This window comes from Mytilus edulis, chromosome 4, assembly GCF_963676685.1.
Source record: "Mytilus edulis chromosome 4, xbMytEdul2.2, whole genome shotgun sequence".
NCBI lineage: Eukaryota > Metazoa > Mollusca > Bivalvia > Mytilida > Mytilidae > Mytilus > Mytilus edulis.
Window position 1 is genome coordinate 83,299,694 of NC_092347.1, and position 19,765 is coordinate 83,319,458.

The 19,765-nt window shown below is 33.4% G+C and overlaps 1 protein-coding gene across 3 annotated transcripts in view; it reads right to left on the reverse strand.

Annotated features, from left to right (window-relative positions):
- The window catches only part of LOC139520772 (small ribosomal subunit protein mS39-like), a 64,824-nt gene that overhangs the window by 3,663 nt on the left and 41,396 nt on the right, over positions 1-19,765 (reverse strand). For 2 of the 3 annotated variants that reach the window (XM_071313704.1, XM_071313703.1), the window contains exons 15-22: positions 9,123-9,151; positions 8,443-8,552; positions 7,148-7,226; positions 5,869-5,959; positions 5,120-5,214; positions 3,711-3,790; positions 1,825-1,896; positions 804-857 (exon numbers count right to left, since the gene is read on the reverse strand). In XM_071313704.1, coding sequence (XP_071169805.1) covers positions 804-857; positions 1,825-1,896; positions 3,711-3,790; positions 5,120-5,214; positions 5,869-5,959; positions 7,148-7,226; positions 8,443-8,552; positions 9,123-9,151 — 610 coding nt within the window. Of the gene's footprint in view, positions 1-803; positions 858-1,820; positions 1,897-3,710; positions 3,791-5,119; positions 5,215-5,868; positions 5,960-7,147; positions 7,227-8,442; positions 8,553-9,122; positions 9,152-19,765 lie in introns of all 3 variants that reach the window. The other variant, XR_011663956.1, reaches the window with a different exon arrangement.

Here is a 19,765-nt window from a genome sequence, read left to right on the forward strand (position 1 = left end):
ATATATATTCTTGTAATTCATTATTAAATACTCTGCATTATCAAACACATAACACAAAGCATTATAATTCATATTGCATGTCATGGATAAATGACTGATTGCTTCAGATCACAAAAGTTCACTCTAAAAAAAGAGTTACGCGCCCTTGAATTTTGCGCTTTAAAAAAATCCTGGGGAGAACACTGCAAGGTACGCACATACCAAATATAGTTATCCTATTACTTATAATAAGAGAGAATTCAACGTTACAAAAATTCTGAACTTTTTTTTCAAGTGGTCACTGAACCATGAAAATGAGGTCAAGGACATTGGACATGTGACTGACGGAAACTTCGTAACATGAGGCATCTATATACAAAATATGAAGCATCCAGGTCTACCACCTTCTAAAATATATAGCTTTTAAGAAGTGAGCTAAAACCGCCGCCGCCGCCGCCGCCGGATCACTATCCCTATGTCGAGCTTTCTGCAACAAAAGTTGCAGGCTCGACAAAAAACCATCTGAAAAGTGACATTTTGTGGTATATTTGATAGATTTTTCATATCTGAACTTGAATTTAGGCGTTTTTAATTACCAAATCAGCTCCAATCTTTAACATAAACTGCTTGGGTCTACTGATGAAGACAAAAATGTCAGAAATCAGGTGTACTTCAAGTTTTAGGCCAAAATAAGCCGTTACCAGACCTTTCAATTTTCAAAGTTAATAATTTGGGTTTTATAATATTTTTATAAATTATAAAAGTACATGTAATTTTGTTATCCTTTTAACTCAATAAACTATCACAAATATCTTACAACTTACCTAATCTGTTCTGTAAACCTTCTTTTGTGCTTTGTATACATCATTAAAATCTTCCTAAAATAATTATAAAGAGCTATTTTAAAGAATTTTTTTGTCTTTTTAAATTATACATTCTCAAAAATATAAAATCTATTCCTTGAAAATAAACATGTAAATTTTTTAAATGGATTTCTTTGTGATTGTGATCAATGAAACTTCTATACATTCAAACATTTTCAGCAGACATTTGCTACACGGTATTTCTGACTTTATATTTACATTATGAATTTCAGTGTCACACACTGAGTTTATCTAAAGATCTGTTTCACAGCTAGGTGAAAAAATAGTTGTGGCAGTCAAGCGGATTGACTTTGCAAAGCTAGCAGCTTATCTGAGTGTGTGCATAAAAAACCAAATTTAAGTTTCTCTTTGGTAAAGCATGAAATCAATCTTGTCTGTGTCCAATAACTAATGAATAAACAACTTTCAATATTATTAACCAATTTATGAAACAAAACGTTTATTGGTTAAACAGTTTGGTTTCTAATAGTAACCAATAAACAAACTGTTATGTGCATGTGGGTTAATAAAGCAGCTGTAAAATACAAGACATTTTGATGGCAGATCTAATACAGTCTCTGTTGAATTTATTCAAAGTCACTACAGTTTAGAGTTTGATATATTGAATTTATAAATATTTGTCTATTGGGTTAGGCTGTATGTACCCTTAGATGTCATTTTGTTTCGATTTATTGAGTTGCAGTCATTGACATATAAAACCCATATCTAATTTTATTCATTACAATTTAATTAAGTTAAAAATCCTTTAATAAAATGAAACATCTCCAAATGTTATAAATAGCAGACACATACACATTATATGAACTACAATAATGTCAAATAAGCACTTTTAAGTGTAAAATTTTAACATAAATAATTTCCTTCTGCTTGCATGCTTTAGACTAGTATTTAATCTATTTAGTTACTTATCTTAAAAAATAGTGGTATATTCTATTTTCGTTAACACTGAAGATTTACTTACCAAGCTAGTTCTACTTGATTGGCAATGAGACTAACTTTGATAAGTTCACCTACTAACACTCCTGATGTCAATCTGTAAACAAAGGATAACTCTATTACTTTGTTATTGCAGTAGAAAAACTAAAACTAAATGTGTCAGAAAAACAGGAATGGCCCCTCTCTCTATAAAGCTTGAAGCCAGCTTAAGATTGAATGTTGTTTGTCAAGGTATTATGAATCAAAGAGCTGAATAGCTCTGAGGGGAAAGACGGCCCTTGTTTCTATTTCATTTTTTGTTGGGGGGGTATCTTTTGATAGTCTTCATATAAAGAATGAAAAAAAAGAACAGCTAGAACATGTGGAAGGTTGACACTATTGGAATCAATTGTTGTTTAATGTAATTTCGTTTCTTTAGTTTAGGATTTAGACCAATGAAAGACATCTGCATCATTCTTCTAAATCTAAACATTCAATTGAAGTTGATAGTTAATTATCTAAAATTCAACTAGTTGAATTCTGTAATTTAGCAACAACTACAATTATTTTTGAAATCTTAATAGTGTATGACTGAACTGCAGGCTAGGGCCATTTTCCATTTTTTGTGACAGTACTCTTAAGATTTTTAATTTTTTTCTTAAGAAAGTTAGGACTGAAAAATCTATTCAGTTTTAAATTTCCATTGATAAAGTTCCCAGTTACATCTCTCATCACAGGGATACAGGTACTAATAAAAATAACAATATGATTGATGTAAACTGTGTGAAGCTTGTTTCCAAATCCTACATTTTGAAATATTTGTAAAATTTCATGAATAAATAGGTTTAAACTACAAAATGCAACATTTGTAATTTTTTTGTAACTTCAAAATGTATAACAATGATTATGTTGGTACACAAAATTTAGTTTTAATGGAAGACTACTTATCATATTCTAAATGTCACATTTTAAGTGTTTATTTTAGTGGATAATTAGCTCATAAATTGAGGTGCTCCTGAATTGGAGGAAGATTTTCAAAACAGAGTGTTACAGAAAAAAATGGAAAAGATCGTTTATCTCCCCGATCTCATGTAGCCCCTCGGACTTCCTGTTTACTTTAAAGTTGTTGACCTACAAATTAAAGTAGGGCCTATTGCATGTTGATGTTTGAATCATCCACAGCAAATATCATTATGTTTAAATTTAACAAATACTATTTTTTAATAAGTGCACAATCTTTGAGAATGATTTAAATAACCAGTGAAGGATATCCCTGTTTATTCGTAGTGTGGCATTCCAACAATGACGTCACTATAAAATATAATGTAGGTTGGATATATTTAGAATATCTCGTCATACTGATTTTTCCGGATTGTAAAAGAAACATAAATAGTGTAAAGGAGAGCTCAATATAAGATAATTTCGAGAGAAACAGAAGGGAAATGTGTAAAAAAGTGTTTAAAGTCAATTTATTCATTTGTGTCTCCCCATCTCATCATTCTCAGTAAGATTTGTTGGGGGGTTTTCCACACTATAAAAACAAAATGAATGATGTGAGGGAATGTCACTCTGGTCAACCCCATTGGGGATTGACGGCTTGAAGCCGTCTTCCCCAAAAACAACAACAAGCTGTATAGATAAATACTGAAGGATCTGATACATTTTAAAATAACACTGAAGGACACAAGATTCTAGAACAACTGTAAATTCAGAAATTATTGCGTGCATATATTATGCGATTTTGTCATTTCAGATAAAAATGTGATTTTAATTTTTGCGATATGGAGAAAATCTTTTTTTAATTTAAATAAAAAATTTCAAAATGCCAGTTTAAATTATTGCGATTATTGCCCTGTCACATTTTTTGCGATAATATAACATCACAATGATTTCTGATTTTACAGCACATTGTGTGATTATGCTAATACATACACAAAAGTTCCATTCAGCTGAATATTTTCTTCCCATCTGTTAATTACCCATAGGATTGTGTCAACAAACTTTTGTTCAAGCTGAAAATAAAATATCACAAAAAATGAATTATCAATGAAATATAACTCCTACTTTCAAACTCTGAAAAGTGAAAATGCATAGAGTAGAGAATAATCTGGTCATAATTCTTATTTAATTATCCAGAGAAACACTGGAATTATTTTAAAATGCTTAAATTTGTATACAAATTCTTGTATCAATACTTGGTTCTAATCATTGATTTTTTTCAGAATATTGGTAAAACAATGCATGAATGTTTGTATCCATAGCTGTTAAATATAAATGTTTAAGCAGATCACCATCTAACATGCTGATTTCAAACAGTTAACATGATTTTCATTTTAAAATTTAAGCATTTCTTTTTGGTTTATATATTTAAGTTATTTGCAATAATAATTATTATACAATTAGAGTTATCTCCCATACTATAATAATTAGAATTTTTTCCATCTTTATCAAAATTAGATTTGTCTCCCATACTATAATAATTAGAGGGGTAAATTCAGTAAATAAATATACGTCATCAGGGACCGCCCATTTGGGGGAGAGCTTTCTATGTAAAACTGAAGTCATGTGCTTATTTGATTGGTAGATAATGTTTGTAATAAATATTTTTTGGTAGATGGATCAAAACTAGAGTTGAAAAAAAATAAGAAAAAAATGCTGAATGTATTAATTTTTTTTACTACTGGGTTGAAAAGTAATGGGGGTCAGTATAGGAATTCAGTGTAAATCTACATTGTTTGTAAACAAGGCCATGTGAATGCCCAAAAATGCCGCATGACCCTATGTTTTTATTGTTGCAAAATATAGGGCTACATTTGTACTTTCATGAATGATATATGAAAGTTTCTAGTTTCTAAAGGTAAATCAGCTATAAATTTAATTCAATGCATAGATTAGCATTAAAGTCAATGGAGATTTTTTACTGAATTTACCCCTACAATTGTTTCCATCATTATCAAAATTAGAGTTGTCTCCCATACTATAATAATTAGAATTGTTTCCATCATTATAAAAATTAGAGTTGTCTCCCATACTAATGGTATATAACCTTCTATTAACTTCCATTAGTTAGCAGGTACTGTTAATTTAGAAATTCCTGGGTGCATTTATTATGAAATTTTTAAAGAAAGGACTTAAATGTATTGTGATTTAAGGAAAAATCTGCACACAAATATAAGTATCAGATATTAAAATGTGACTTCTTATTATTGTAGTCTTTATTCACTTGCATTATTCGTGTTTATAAAAATCTGGTAATAGTTTATGAATTTGAAGTATGTGATTTTTGACCAGAAAAATATATGCTATGCCTGGTCATAACATAGAAAAAAATCAAGACTTGCCTCTTCTGGATGTTTCTTCTTTGATACCAACTGGAAAAATGGAATCATGAGTTGTGCATGTTTTGGTCCAGTTATTATCCTGAATACTATAAAATCTGTAATAAAAAAGATGATTTTATGGAAACATGTCGTAATTAATTAAATATAAATATCAGCAATATATTTCGACATTTTCTTTGGAAGTTTTGATATCCAAACCAGATAAAAAAATTCCAATCTGTTGATATTAAACAAGAATGTGTCCCAAGTACACGGATGCCCCATCCACACTATCATTTTCTATGTTCAGTAGACCGTAAAAATGGAATAAAATCTCTAATTTGGCAGTAAAATAAGAAAGATTATATCATAGGGAACATCTTTACTAAGTTTCAAGTTGATTGGACTTCAACTTCATCAAAAACTACCTCGCTTCATACAAAATGGACTTCAGTCAATGCTTTTACACCCCAATGAAGTTACAAAAAGAAGCATTCATTTCTTAATTGAATGCTTCTTTTTGTAACTTCATAGGGTTGTAAAAGAATTGACCGTGCACACATTTTTAGAATGAAGCACTTCCACACTTCATACAAAATGTACTTTGGTCAACTCTTTTACACCCCAATGAATTTACAAAAAGAAGCATTCAATTCTTAAATACAACTCAAGAAATACACATCATAATCTTTTGCATTCAAACCTGTCTTTCAAATTTAATCTCGCAACATGTACAAACGGCTGGTCATTAGAAATAAATATAAATTTACCTGACCAAAGAGCTGGTAAATAGTGATAGGCATCATATAGATCAATGGCTCCTAGAATATCGTAATAAACAGAGAAAGTTGGTGACCATACCTGAAACAGACAGAAAAAAGTCAGAAAATCTAGGCATTTGTTTAAATATACTAAAGAAAATTATAACAAAATGTACCATGTTGGTTACTGAGTGCCTCCTTATTGATCTCAAACAGAAATGGAATTTCCGAAAATATTGCGCTGTTGAAATTATGGCATAAATGGTGTGAGTATGAACAACCTACATTCAGAACATAAACTTTGATTTTCCTGCATAAAATTTTCACAATCACTTTAATAAATATCTCCCATATTTGCCTGCAGTTAAATATTGCAATAACAATTACCTGCTTTAATTCCTGAATTGTGACTTTATTATATTTGGGATTATATATTTTTATCAATAAATGTATTTTTTATCAAATTTGTGTTAATGTTTGGTGCAAATGATTTCATAAAGAAAAATGCAATGCTTGCATAAAATCATTCTGTACTGTTAAAATATCTTTTCATTTTATGTTCCTTCCTGAATGATTTAAATTAGTTACTTTTTCTGAAACCCTAGATGTATGATTTTTTTATAAATTGTGTGTGTTTGACCAACTCTTACTCCAGCCCTATTTGCTTTATTGTGGTGGACAATTTTCTAGGTTGCTGAATCCTGATTGTGCACAGAGAAATATGACCTTGGAAGGAAGACTTTCCTAGTCAAATTAATTAGAATGGTATGAAACACACCTGCCACTTGCAGAACTACATACACTCTCATTGTTGACAGGCAGAACTACATACACTCTCATTGTTGACAGGCAGAACAACATACACTCTCATTGTTGACAGGCAGAACTACATACACTCTCATTGTTGACAGGCAAAACAACATACACTCTCATTGTTGACAGGCAGAACAACATACACTCTCATTGTTGACAGGCAGAACAACATACACTCTCATTGTTGACAGGCAGAACTACATACACTCTCATTGTTGACAGGCAGAACTACATACACTCTCATTGTTGACAGGCAGAACTACATACACTCTCATTGTTGACAGGCAGAACTACATACACTCTCATTGTTGACAGGCAGAACAACATACACTCTCATTGTTGACAGGCAGAACTACATACACTCTCATTGTTGACAGGCTAGTGATACATCAAATGAACGAACTACTTAGATAACTAAGTTTCTGTCACTTCTAAATATATTATATTCTCACTTTATCTCTAAACTATAACTTACATTCGGTGTCAATCTGTGATATAGCTCCATTATCTTATCAATATGTTCAAATTGGCAAATCAACGTTAAAAATATGTTACTGAAAATATAAAAAAAAACATATGTCTAATTGAATAGACTTGAATAAGCAATCATTAAGGCAATTCAAGTCAAAATGGCACTGATGTACATTCATAATTGATTGTAGAAAGAAGAGAAATTGTGGAGTTATTTTATGGCAAACAATGGCTGATAAATTCCAAATTTAAAAAAAAATAATGAAATGTTAATTCATTAAAATGTGTAAGAAGAGCAGGACAATTCAATTCTTAAGAAACTTTATTTGGGGTTAATGTAAGATTGTAGCATTGCCATTAGAATGATCTATGAAATGGCATAATTAGTAAACAAAATAATATTTTAAAGCAGAAGATACACATACATAACCAATTGATAGTTTTTAGTGTGATGTAATTTGAGATGGAGTTATCTCCCTTGGCCAAATGGTTAATTTTCTTATTTTACAAACCAAATAAAAACCTACAGTGCAACCAAGTCTGATGAAAGATCCTAATAATGAATTATACACTGCCTCAGATAAAAAAAAACAAATGGTTCATAGAACAACTTCAAGTCTAACAATCAGTAAAAAGAGTCGACTTTGGTTGATTTATAAATGTTGCACAAAGAGAAATACCTGAAACTTAAACTAACTCTATGGAAAGGTATCCATTTATGTATGTAAAATGAAACTGGGGTTGAATCTGGAAAAGTTTTCATGCTAACTAACATATCAAGATTTACGCGTATTGTTATGCGTTTACTTTACTACATTGGCTAGAGGTATAGGGGGAGGGTTGAGATCTCACAAACATGTTTAACCCCGCCGCATTTTTGCGCCTGTCCCAAGTCAGGAGCCTCTGGCCTTTGTTAGTCTTGTATTATTTTAATTTTAGTTTCTTGTGTACAATTTGGAAATTAGTATGGCGTTCATTATCACTGGACTAGTATATATTTGTTTAGGGGCCAGCTGAAGGACGCCTCCGGGTGCGGGAATTTCTCGCTACATTGAAGACCTGTTGGTGACCCTCTGCTGTTGTTTTTTTTATTTGGGCGGGTTGTTGTCTCTTTGACACATTCCCCATTTCCATTTTCAATTTTATTACAAGTAAATATTCTTCAATGAACCAATATCTGGTATTTTTCTCACAAAATCGTTTTGAGAGAGCTAATTCAAAACTTTTAAATTCACTATTCTTTTCCTTTTTCTGTCTACTTTCTACTTTGGAACACATAGCAACTTACTTAAACCTTACCAGTATGTAGATTCAGCAAAGAAATCTATCATGAACTTGTAGTTATCTTGGTTATGCAGTAATGCATCCACCTTGTAAGCCAGGTCTTTATCATGGAGGTAAATATCACACTGAAATTATAACAATTGGAATCCCCATTATTTATATTGCAACAAAAGATCTCACAAATAAACCAAATGTTCTCAAGTTTAACCTGCTTTGTTTGTTTTTCACAAACTGCCTGAAGGAGATCTGAATTTCATTGAGATGAAGAGATGAAGCAATATTGCTTATGTTCATGGTCTGCCACATCTAAAAATAGTCATAATTTTGAATAGGAAATGGGGAATGTCCATGGGGGCACATATGATGCCCAAGCTTGCATATAACATTTTAAATGGAAACAACTCAAGAAAATGTGATGCTACCTTAATTTGTTTATATGAGTTTTGTGGTACATTTAATAAGCATTGAGTGTAAGTTCATAACAATTGGTTGAGGCTAGCTTAAGTTAGAGAATAGAAACCAATTTCGGGTCGAACAATGTACGGATTTTCAGACAGAAAGACTGCTGAACAGATGATAGAGTGGAGTGGTTAACAATGCAGGTAAAACTAAATTGTTGAGATTGTATATGATTAACTATTTGAAATGACTAAAAAATGCTTTCATTTATCAAATTTTATAAAATGGATACTTACAACTTTCATTGCAGCTACAAAGAAGTGTACTGAAATGGAAATGTATAAATTTAAATTGGCACACCACATGCAAAGTGAAATGACAAATGCAGAAAACTTTAAAACAGAACTATATAAAAAACAAGAAGTAATTGTAACAGGATGCTGTTACGAAGTCTCCCAAACAAAGCTCCGATAACTCCCCATTCATATGGTCCCATGTTCATTTGATTTGATTTTTTGTCCCATACAAGAATATATATGGCTTACGAGTAGGGATCTCCACCATTTGCAAGTTTTCAAACAGGAGGGGGTGGTGGTGACCCACTTTTACCTTCATTTCATTTGATTTGTTTTATTGTCCCCTACAAGAAAATATATGGTTTAGGGGTGGGGATCTGGACCGTTTACAAGATAATAGTACATACTCAAATTGAACGGGGTGGGGGTGACCCCCAGGAACTTCCATCTAATTTGATGTGATTCGTTTTATTGTCCCATACAAGAATATATATGGTTTAGGGGTGGGGATCTGGACCGTTTTCAAACAAGAGGGGTTGGGGTGACCCCCTAGGGACTTCCCTTTTATTTCATTTGATTTGTTTTATTGTCCCCTACAAGAATATATATGGTTTAGGGGTGGGGATCTGGACCGTTTACAAGTTTTCAAACAAGAGGGGGTGGGGTGACCCCCTAGGGACTTCCCATTTATTTCATTTGATTTGTTTTATTGTCCCCTACAAGAATATATATGGTTTAGGGGTGGGGATCTGGACTGTTTACAGGATAATAGGACATTCTCAAATTGAACAGGGTGGGGGTGACCCCAAGGAACTTCCATCTACTTACATGTGATTTGTTTCATTGTCCCATACAAGAATATATATGGTTTAGGGGTGGGGATCTGGACCGTTTACAAGTTTTCAAACAAGAGGGGGTGGAGTGACCCCCTAGGGACTTCTCTTTTATTTCATTTGATTTGTTTTATTGTCCCCTACAAGAATATATATGGTTTAGGGGTGGGGATCTGGACCGTTTACAAGTTTTCCAACAAGAGGGGGTGGGGTGACCCCCTAGGGACTTCCCTTGTATTTCATTTGATTTGTTTTATTGTCCCCTACAAGAATATATATGGTTTAGGGGTGGGGATCTGGACCGTTTACAAGATAATAGCACATTCTCAAATTGAAGGGGGTGGGGATGACCCCCCAGGGCATCCCCCTATATTTCATGTGATTTATTTTATTGTCCTATAATCATTTCTGAAGACTGCATGTATCTATCACTTATAGTTTTCAAGTTATATTCATTTAAAAAAATTTTGAAAATAAAATCCCATAGGGTTCTATAGTAAAACCCTCCCTGCTTTCTACCCCCCAAAACACCCCTTAATAGACCCCAATGCACAAACGAAAGATTGATGGCTCACCTAGACATATTAGTCTACCATTTTATGAAATCCTAAGTCAATCTGACAAGCGGTTTTGGAGAAACGCTGCGGACAAGTTCATTTTTTAAAGCCGCGGAAGAAGAAGAGGAAGAGGAAGAATAACTAGAATTGCCATTGCAAGCAATAGCGGATGTCACCCTTCCCCCTATTGCCACTAAGTGGCAGCCATTTCAAACTTGTTTAACAGTAAATGCACAAATATGCATGGCTATTCATCTTTTTGTAAATTTTCAGTATATTCAGAGCATTTTATAGTATTTCACATTAATACCGTTTCCATGGCAACGGCAGCCATTTTGAAAATTTCAAAGTCAAAAGTCTCATCTTAACTTGTTAGTTACCAATAATATCAAATTTCATTAAGTTAAAACCATTTTGAGAATTTTTGACATTTTTGCAGTTTCCATGGCAACCGTGGCCATTTTGGAAATTCCAACTTCAAAAGTCATATCTAGACTTGACAGTTAACAATCATATCAAGTTTCATCAATTTTAAAGCATTCTGAAATTTTTGCTCCTGTATCCATGGTAACATAGTAGTTCCAATGATTATCAAAATCATTCAAAACCTGTATATAGTGGACAACTATATTGCATAAAAATTTGATGATTTTAAGTTCAAGCATACCAAAGTTATTCACCAAACCCGGAAGTTTTTGGAGCATTTTGACCTTTTTGCATTGTTTCCATGGAAACGGCAGACATTTTGGAAATTCCAACGCCAAATTCCACATCTACCAAAGTTGCTCATCGTTATGCTAAAGTTTCAAAAAAATTGGAGCATTTCCATATTTTTGAAATTTTTGGTGTAGTTTCCATGGCAACATAGCAGTTCCAAAATGTGCCAAAATCATCCAAAACCAGTATATAGTGGGCACCTACATTGTATTAAAATCTAAAGATTTTAAGCTTAAGCATTCTCAAATAATTCAAGGAACTCCAAAATTATATTTTTTCACCATTTTTCCGTTTCCATGGTGATGGCAGCCATTTTTTAGTTCCAAAGTTTCACAGACTCTAGGGAGTCAGGGTTCCTTGTTATAGTGCACCATCATTCGGATTGGTACTTTTGGCTCTGAGAAAGCGGGCGGACAAAATTAGGTGGAAGTATAATAATAACTAGAATTGCCATTGCAAGCAATAGCGGATGTCACCCTTCCCCTATTGCCACTAAGCGGCAGCCATTTCAAAATGGTTTAACAGTGAATGCACATATATTTATGGCAATACATCTTTCTGTAAATTTTCAGTACATTCAGAGCATTTTAAAAAAATTCACATTTCTGCTGTTTCCATGGCAACGGCAGCCATTTTGAAAATATCAAAGTGAAAAGTCTCATCTGTACTTGGCAGTTAACAATAATATCAAGTTTCATAAAGTTCAAAGCATTTTGAGAAATTTTGACTTTTTTGCAGTTTCCATGGCAACGGTGGCCATTTTTGAAATTCCAAAGTTAAAAGTCTCATCCAGACTTGCCAGTCAACTATCATATTAAGTTTCATCAATTTTGGAGCTTTTTGAAATTTTTGAGATATTTGATCCTGTATCCATGGTAACAGAGTAGTTCCAATGCTTGTCAAAATCAATCAAAACCTGTATATAGTGGATAACTATATTGTGTAAAAATTTGATGATTTTAAGTTCAAGCATACCAAAGTTATTCACCAAACCCGGAAGTTTTTGGAGCATTTTGACCTTTTTGCATTGTTTCCATGGAAACGGCAGACATTTTGGAAATTCCAACACCAAATTCCACATCTACCAAAGTTGCTCATCGTTATGGTAAAGTTTAAAAAAATTTGGAGCATTTTCATATTTTTGAAATTTTTGGTGTAGTTTCCATGGCAACATAGTAATTCCAATGATTGCCAAAATCATCCAAGACCAGTATATGGGTGGCACCTTCATTGTATTAAAATATGATGATTCTGAGTTTAAGCATCTCCAAATTATTCCAAAAAAACAAAAAGTGGAATTTTTCACAATTGTTCCGTTTCCATGGAAACTGCAGCCATTTTTTATGGTCTTAGACCCTACTGCAACCCGCAATTTTGTGTTCCCTATTATACTTAACTATCATTAACATTGGTTCCATTGGCTCCGAGAAAAGTGGCGGACAAAATAATTGGAAGAATAATAATAACTAGAATTGCCATTGCAAGCAATAGCGGATGTCACCCTTCCCCCCATTGCCACTAAGCGGCAGCCATTTCAAAAACGTTTAACAGTGAATGCACATATTTGCATGGCAATACATCTTTCTGTAAATTTTCAGTACATTCAGAGCATTTTAGAAAATTTCACATTTTTGCTGTTTCCATGGCAACGGTGGCCATTTTGAAAGTTTCAAAGTCAAAAGTCTCATCCAGACTTGGCAGTTAACAATAATATTAAGTTTCATCAATTTTGGAGCATTTTGAATTTTTTGAAATATTTGATCCTGTATCCATGGTAACAGAGTAGTTCCAATGATTGTCATAATCATTCAAAATCTGTATATAGTGGACAACTATATTGTATAAAAATTTGATGATTTTAAGTTCAAGCATACCAAAGTTATTCACCAAACCCTGAAGTTTTTTGAGCATTTTGACCTTTTTGCATTGTTTCCATGGAAACGGCAGACATTTTGGAAATTCCAACGCCAAATTCCACATCTACCAAAGTTGCTCATCGTTATGCTAGAATTTCCAAAAATTTGGAGCATTTTCATTTTTTTGAAATTTTTGGTGTAGTATCCATGGCAACATAGCAGTTCCAATGATTGCCAAAATCATCCCAAAGCAGTATATAGTGGGCACCTACATTGTATTAAAATCTAAAGATTTTACAGTTAAGCATTCTAAAATAATTCACCTAATTCCAAAATTATATTTTTTCACCATTTTTCTGTTTCCATGGTGATGGCAGCCATTTTTTTAATGCCAATATTAAAAAGCAACAGGAAAGTCAGGGTTCCTTGTTATAGTGCACCATCATTCAGATTGGTTCCTTTGGCTCTGAGAAAGCGAGCGGACAAAATTAGGTGGAAGAAAAATAATAATAACTAGAATTGCCATTGCAAGCAATAGCGGATGTCACCCTTCCCCCCATTGCCACTAAGCGGTAGCCATTTCAAAACAACTTAACAGTGAATGCAGATCTATGAATTGCGATATATCTTTCTGTAAATTTTCAGTACAATAAGAGCATTGTCAAAAGTTTCACATTTCTGCTGTTTCCATGGCAACGGCAGCCATTTTGAAAATTCCAAAGTCAAAAGTCTCATTTATACATGGCAGTTGACAATAATATTAAGTTTCATTAAGTTTGGAGCATTTTGAAAATATTGACATTTCTGCAGTTTCCTTGGCAACGGTGGCCATTTTGGAAATTCCAACTCCAAAAGTCTCATGCAGACTTGACAGTCAACAATCATATTAAGTTTCATTACCTTTTGAGCAATTTGAAATTTTTGAAATTTTTGACATTTTGGCTGGTTTCTATGGTAACACAGACCATTCCAAATTTCTAATGCCAGATTCCACATTGGTACATGAGAGGGAACATACCATAAGAGTTTGAATGGATTTGACCTACCATTTTAAGGAAGTAAATGCCACTTTTTAAGGTTTTTAAAGCGTTTTGACCATTTTTGCCTCGTTTCCATGGTAACACAAGACATTTTCGAAATTCCAACGCCAAATTCCACATCTACCAAAGTTGCTCATCGTTATGCTAAAGTTTCAAAAAATTTGGAGCATTTTGATATTTTTGAAATTTTTGGTGTAGTATCCATGGCAACATAGTAGTTCCAATGAATGCCAAAAATCATCCAAAAGAAGTATATAGTGGGCACCTACATAGTATCAAAATATAATGATTCTGAGTTTAAGCATCTCCAAATTATTCACCAAAACCCAAAAATTGAATTTTTCACATTTGTTCCGTTTCCATGGTAACGGCAGCCATTTTTAATGGTCTTATGACCTACTGCAACCCGGAATTTTGTGTTCCTCATTATAGTTAACTATCATTAAGATTGGTTCCATTGTCTCCAAGAAAACTGCCGGACAAAATCATTGGAAGAATAATAATAATAATAGTAAAGAAACAGAGGAAAAGCAATATGTCACCCGACATTGTCGATCGGGTGACATAACTAGATTTGCCATTGCAAGCAATAGCGGATGGCACCCTTCCCCTATTGCCAGGCGAGCGGCAGCCAATTTAGAAAATTGTTGTACAGTGATCGCACATATATATGCATGGCAATACATGTTTCTGAAAATTTTCAGTACATTCAGAGCATTTTAAAAATTTTCACATTTCCGCTGTTTCCATGGCAACGGCAGCCATTTTGAAAATTTCAAAGTCAAAAGTCTCATCTTTACTTGCCAGTTAACAATAATATCAAGTTTCATCAATTTTGGAGCATTTTGAAATTTTTGAAATATTTGATCATGTATCCATGGAAACATAGTAGTTCCAATGATTGTCAAAATCATTCAAAACCTGTATAAAGTGGACAACTACATTGTATAAAAAATTGATGATTTTATATTCAAGCATACCAAAATTATTCACCAAACCCTGAAGTTTTTAGAGCATTTCGACCTTTTTGCATTGTTTCCATGGTAACAGCAGACATTTTGGAAATTCCAACGTCAAATTCTACATCTACCAATGTTGCTCATCGTTACCATGAAGTTTCAAAAAATTTGGAGCATTTTCATATTTTGGAAATTTTTGGTGCAGTTTCCATGGAAACATAGTAGTTCCAATGATTGCCAAAATCATCCAAAACCTATATATGGCTGGCACCTGCATTGTATTAAAATATAAGGATTCTGAGTTTAAGCATCTCCAAATTATTCACCAAAACCAAAAAGTGGATTTTTTTACAGTTGTTCCGTTTCCATGGTAACGGCGGACATATTGAAAGTGCCAACCCCAAAAAGCAAATCTTCACATGGTGGTTAACATTATGGTATAGTACCAACGTCTTTGGTCCATTTATATTAGAGTTCCAGAGTGGACAAAAAAGTGTGGAAGAAAAATAATAATAACTAGAATTGCCATTGCAAGCAATAGCGGATGTCACCCTTCCCCCTATTGCCACTAAGCGGCAGCCATTTTAAACTTGTTTAACAGTAAATGCACAAATATGCATGGCTATTCATCTTTTTGTAAATTTTCAGTATATTCAGAGCATTTTAAAGTATTTCACATTTATACCGTTTCCATGGCAACGGCAGCCATTTTGAAAATTTCAAAGTCAAAAGTCTCATCTTAACTTGTCAGTTACCAATAATATAAAATTTCATTAAGTTAAAACCATTTTGAGAATTTTTGACATTTTTGCAGTTTCCATGGCAACCGTGGCCATTTTGGAAATTCCAACTTCAAAAGTCATATCTAGACTTGACAGTTAACAATCATATCAAGTTTCATCAATTTTGAAGCATTCTGAAATTTTTGCTCCTGTATCCATGGTAACATAGTAGTTCCAATGATTATCCAAATCATTCAAAACCTGTATATAGTGGACAACTATATTGCATAAAAATTTGATGATTTTAAGTTCAAGCATACCAAAGTTATTCACCAAACCCGAAAGTTTTTGGAACATTTTGACCTTTTTGCATTGTTTCCATGGAAACGGCAGACATTTTGGAAATTCCAACGCCAAATTCCACATCTACCAAAGTTGCTCATCGTTATGCTAAAGTTTCAAAAAAATTGGAGCATTTCCATATTTTTGAAATTTTTGTTGTAGTTTCCATGGCAACATAGCAGTTCCAAAATGTGCCAAAATCATCCAAAACCAGTATATAGTGGGCACCTACATTGTATTGAAATCTAAAGATTTTAAGTTTAAGCATTCTCAAATAATTCAAGGAACTACAAAATTATATTTTTTCACCATTTTTCCGTTTCCATGGTGATGGCAGCCATTTTTTAGTTCCAAAGTTGCACAGACTCTGGGGAGTCAGGGTTCCTTGTTATAGTGCACCATCATTCGGATTGGTACTTTTGGCTCTGAGAAAGCGGGCGGACAAAATTAGGTGGAAGTATAATAATAATAATAATACAGAAAAAGAAACAGAGGAAAAGCAATATGTCACCCGACATTGTCGATCGGGTGACATAAAAATAAAGAAAACTAGAATTGCCATTGCAAGCAATAGCGGATGTCACCCTTCCCAAATTGCCACTAAGCGGCAGCCATTTCAAACTTGTTGAACAGTGAATGCACATATATGCATGGCAAAACATCTTTCTGTAAATTTTCAGTATGTTCAGAGCATTTTAAAAAATTTCCCATTTCTGCTGTTTCCATGGCAACGGCAGCCATTTTGAAAATTTCAAAGTCAAAAGTCTCATCTTTACTTGCCAGTCATCAGTAATATCAAGTTTCATCAAGTTCAAAGCATTTAGAGAATTTTTGACTTTTTTGCAGTTTCCATGGCAACGGTGGCCATTTTGGAAATTCCAAAGTCAAAAGTCTCATCCAGACTTGCCAGTCAACAATCCTATTAAGTTTGATCAATTTTGAAGCATTTTGAAATTTTTGAAATATTTGATCCTGTATCCATGGTAACAGAGTGGTTCCAATGATTGTCAAAATCATTCAAAACATGTATATAGTGGACAACTATATTGTGTAAAAATTTGATGATTTCAAGTTCAAGCATACCAAAATTATTCACCAAACCCTGAGGTTTTTAGAGCATTTTGACACTTATGCACTGTTTCCATGGTAACGGCAGACATTTTGGAAATTCCAACGCCAAATTACGCATCTACCAATGTTGCTCATCGTTACTATGAAGTTTCAAAAAATTTGGAGCATTTTCAAATTGTTGAAATTTTTGGGGTAGTTTCCATGGCAACATAGTGGTTCCAATGATTGCCAATATCATCCAAAACCAATATATGGCTGGCACCTACATTGTGATAAAATATGATGATTCTGAGTTTAAGCATCTCTAAATTATTCACAAAACCAAAAACTGGAATTTTTCACAATTGTTCCGTTTCCATGGAAACGGCAGCCATTTTTTATGGTCTTAGACCCTACTGCAACCCGAAATTTTGTGTTCCTCCTTATAATGAATTATCATTAAGATTGGTTCCATTTCACTCCAAAAAACCTGTCGGACAAAAAAAGGTGGAAGAATAATAATAACTAGAATTGCCATTGCAAGCAATAGCGGATGTCACCCTTCCCCCTATTGCCACTAAGCGGCAGCCATTTTAAACTTGTTTAACAGTAAATGCACAAATATGCATGGCTATTCATCTTTTTGTAAATTTTCAGTATATTCAGAGCATTTTAAAGTATTTCACATTTATACCGTTTCCATGGCAACGGCAGCCATTTTGAAAATTTCAAAGTCAAAAGTCTCATCTTAACTTGTCAGTTACCAATAATATAAAATTTCATTAAGTTAAAACCATTTTGAGAATTTTTGACATTTTTGCAGTTTCCATGGCAACCGTGGCCATTTTGGAAATTCCAACTTCAAAAGTCATATCTAGACTTGACAGTTAACAATCATATCAAGTTTCATCAATTTTGAAGCATTCTGAAATTTTTGCTCCTGTATCCATGGTAACATAGTAGTTCCAATGATTATCCAAATCATTCAAAACCTGTATATAGTGGACAACTATATTGCATAAAAATTTGATGATTTTAAGTTCAAGCATACCAAAGTTATTCACCAAACCCGAAAGTTTTTGGAACATTTTGACCTTTTTGCATTGTTTCCATGGAAACGGCAGACATTTTGGAAATTCCAAGGCCAAATTCCACATCTACCAAAGTTGCTCATCGTTATGCTAAAGTTTCAAAAAAATTGGAGCATTTCCATATTTTTGAAATTTTTGTTGTAGTTTCCATGGCAACATAGCAGTTCCAAAATGTGCCAAAATCATCCAAAACCAGTATATAGTGGGCACCTACATTGTATTGAAATCTAAAGATTTTAAGTTTAAGCATTCTCAAATAATTCAAGGAACTACAAAATTATATTTTTTCACCATTTTTCCGTTTCCATGGTGATGGCAGCCATTTTTTAGTTCCAAAGTTGCACAGACTCTGGGGAGTCAGGGTTCCTTGTTATAGTGCACCATCATTCGGATTGGTACTTTTGGCTCTGAGAAAGCGGGCGGACAAAATTAGGTGGAAGTATAATAATAATAATAATACAGAAAAAGAAACAGAGGAAAAGCAATATGTCACCCGACATTGTCGATCGGGTGACATAACTAGAATTGCCATTGCAAGCAATAGCGGATGTCACCCTTCCCCCCAATGGCCAATAAGCGGCAGACCATTTCAAAATTGTTTAACAGTGAATGCACATATATGCATCGCAGTACATTTTTCTGTAAATTTTCAGTACATTGAGAGCATTTTAGAAAATTTCACATTTTTGCTGTTTCCATGGCAACGGCAGCCATTTTGAAAATTCCGAAGTCAAAAGTCTCATCTATACATGCAAGTTAACAATAATATTAAGTTTCATAAAGTTTGGAGCATTTTGAAAATATTTGACATTTCGCAGTTTCCATGGCAACGGTGGCCATTTTGGAAATTCCAACTTCAAAAGTCTCATTCAGACTTGTCAGTGTACAATCCTATTAAGTTTCATCAATTTTGGAGCATTTTGAAATTTTTGAAATTTTTGACATTTGGGATGGTTCCTATGGCAACAGAGACCGTTCCCAATATTGAATGGCATATACCACATTGGTACATGGGAGGGACCATACCATCAAAGTTTCAATCAATTTGACCTACCATTTTAAGAAAGTAAATGCCACTTGAAGGTTTTTAGACCATTTTGACCTGTTTTGCATTGTTTCCATGGTAACGGCAGACATTTTCGAAATTGCAACACCAAATTCCACATCTACCAATGTTGCTCATCATTACTGTGAAGTTTTATAAAATTTGGAGCATTTCCATATTTTTGAAATTTTTGGTGTAGTATCCATGGCAACATAGCAGTTCCAATGATTGCCAAAATCATCCAAAACCAGTATATGCCCGGCACGTACATTGTATCAAAATATAATGATTCTAAGTTAAAGCATTTCCAAATAATTCATCAAAACCAAAAACTGAATTTTCCATTATTTTTCGGTTTCCATGGTGATGGCAGCCATTTTTTAGTTCCAAAGTTGCACTGCAACTGGAAAGTCAGGGGTTCCTTGTTATAG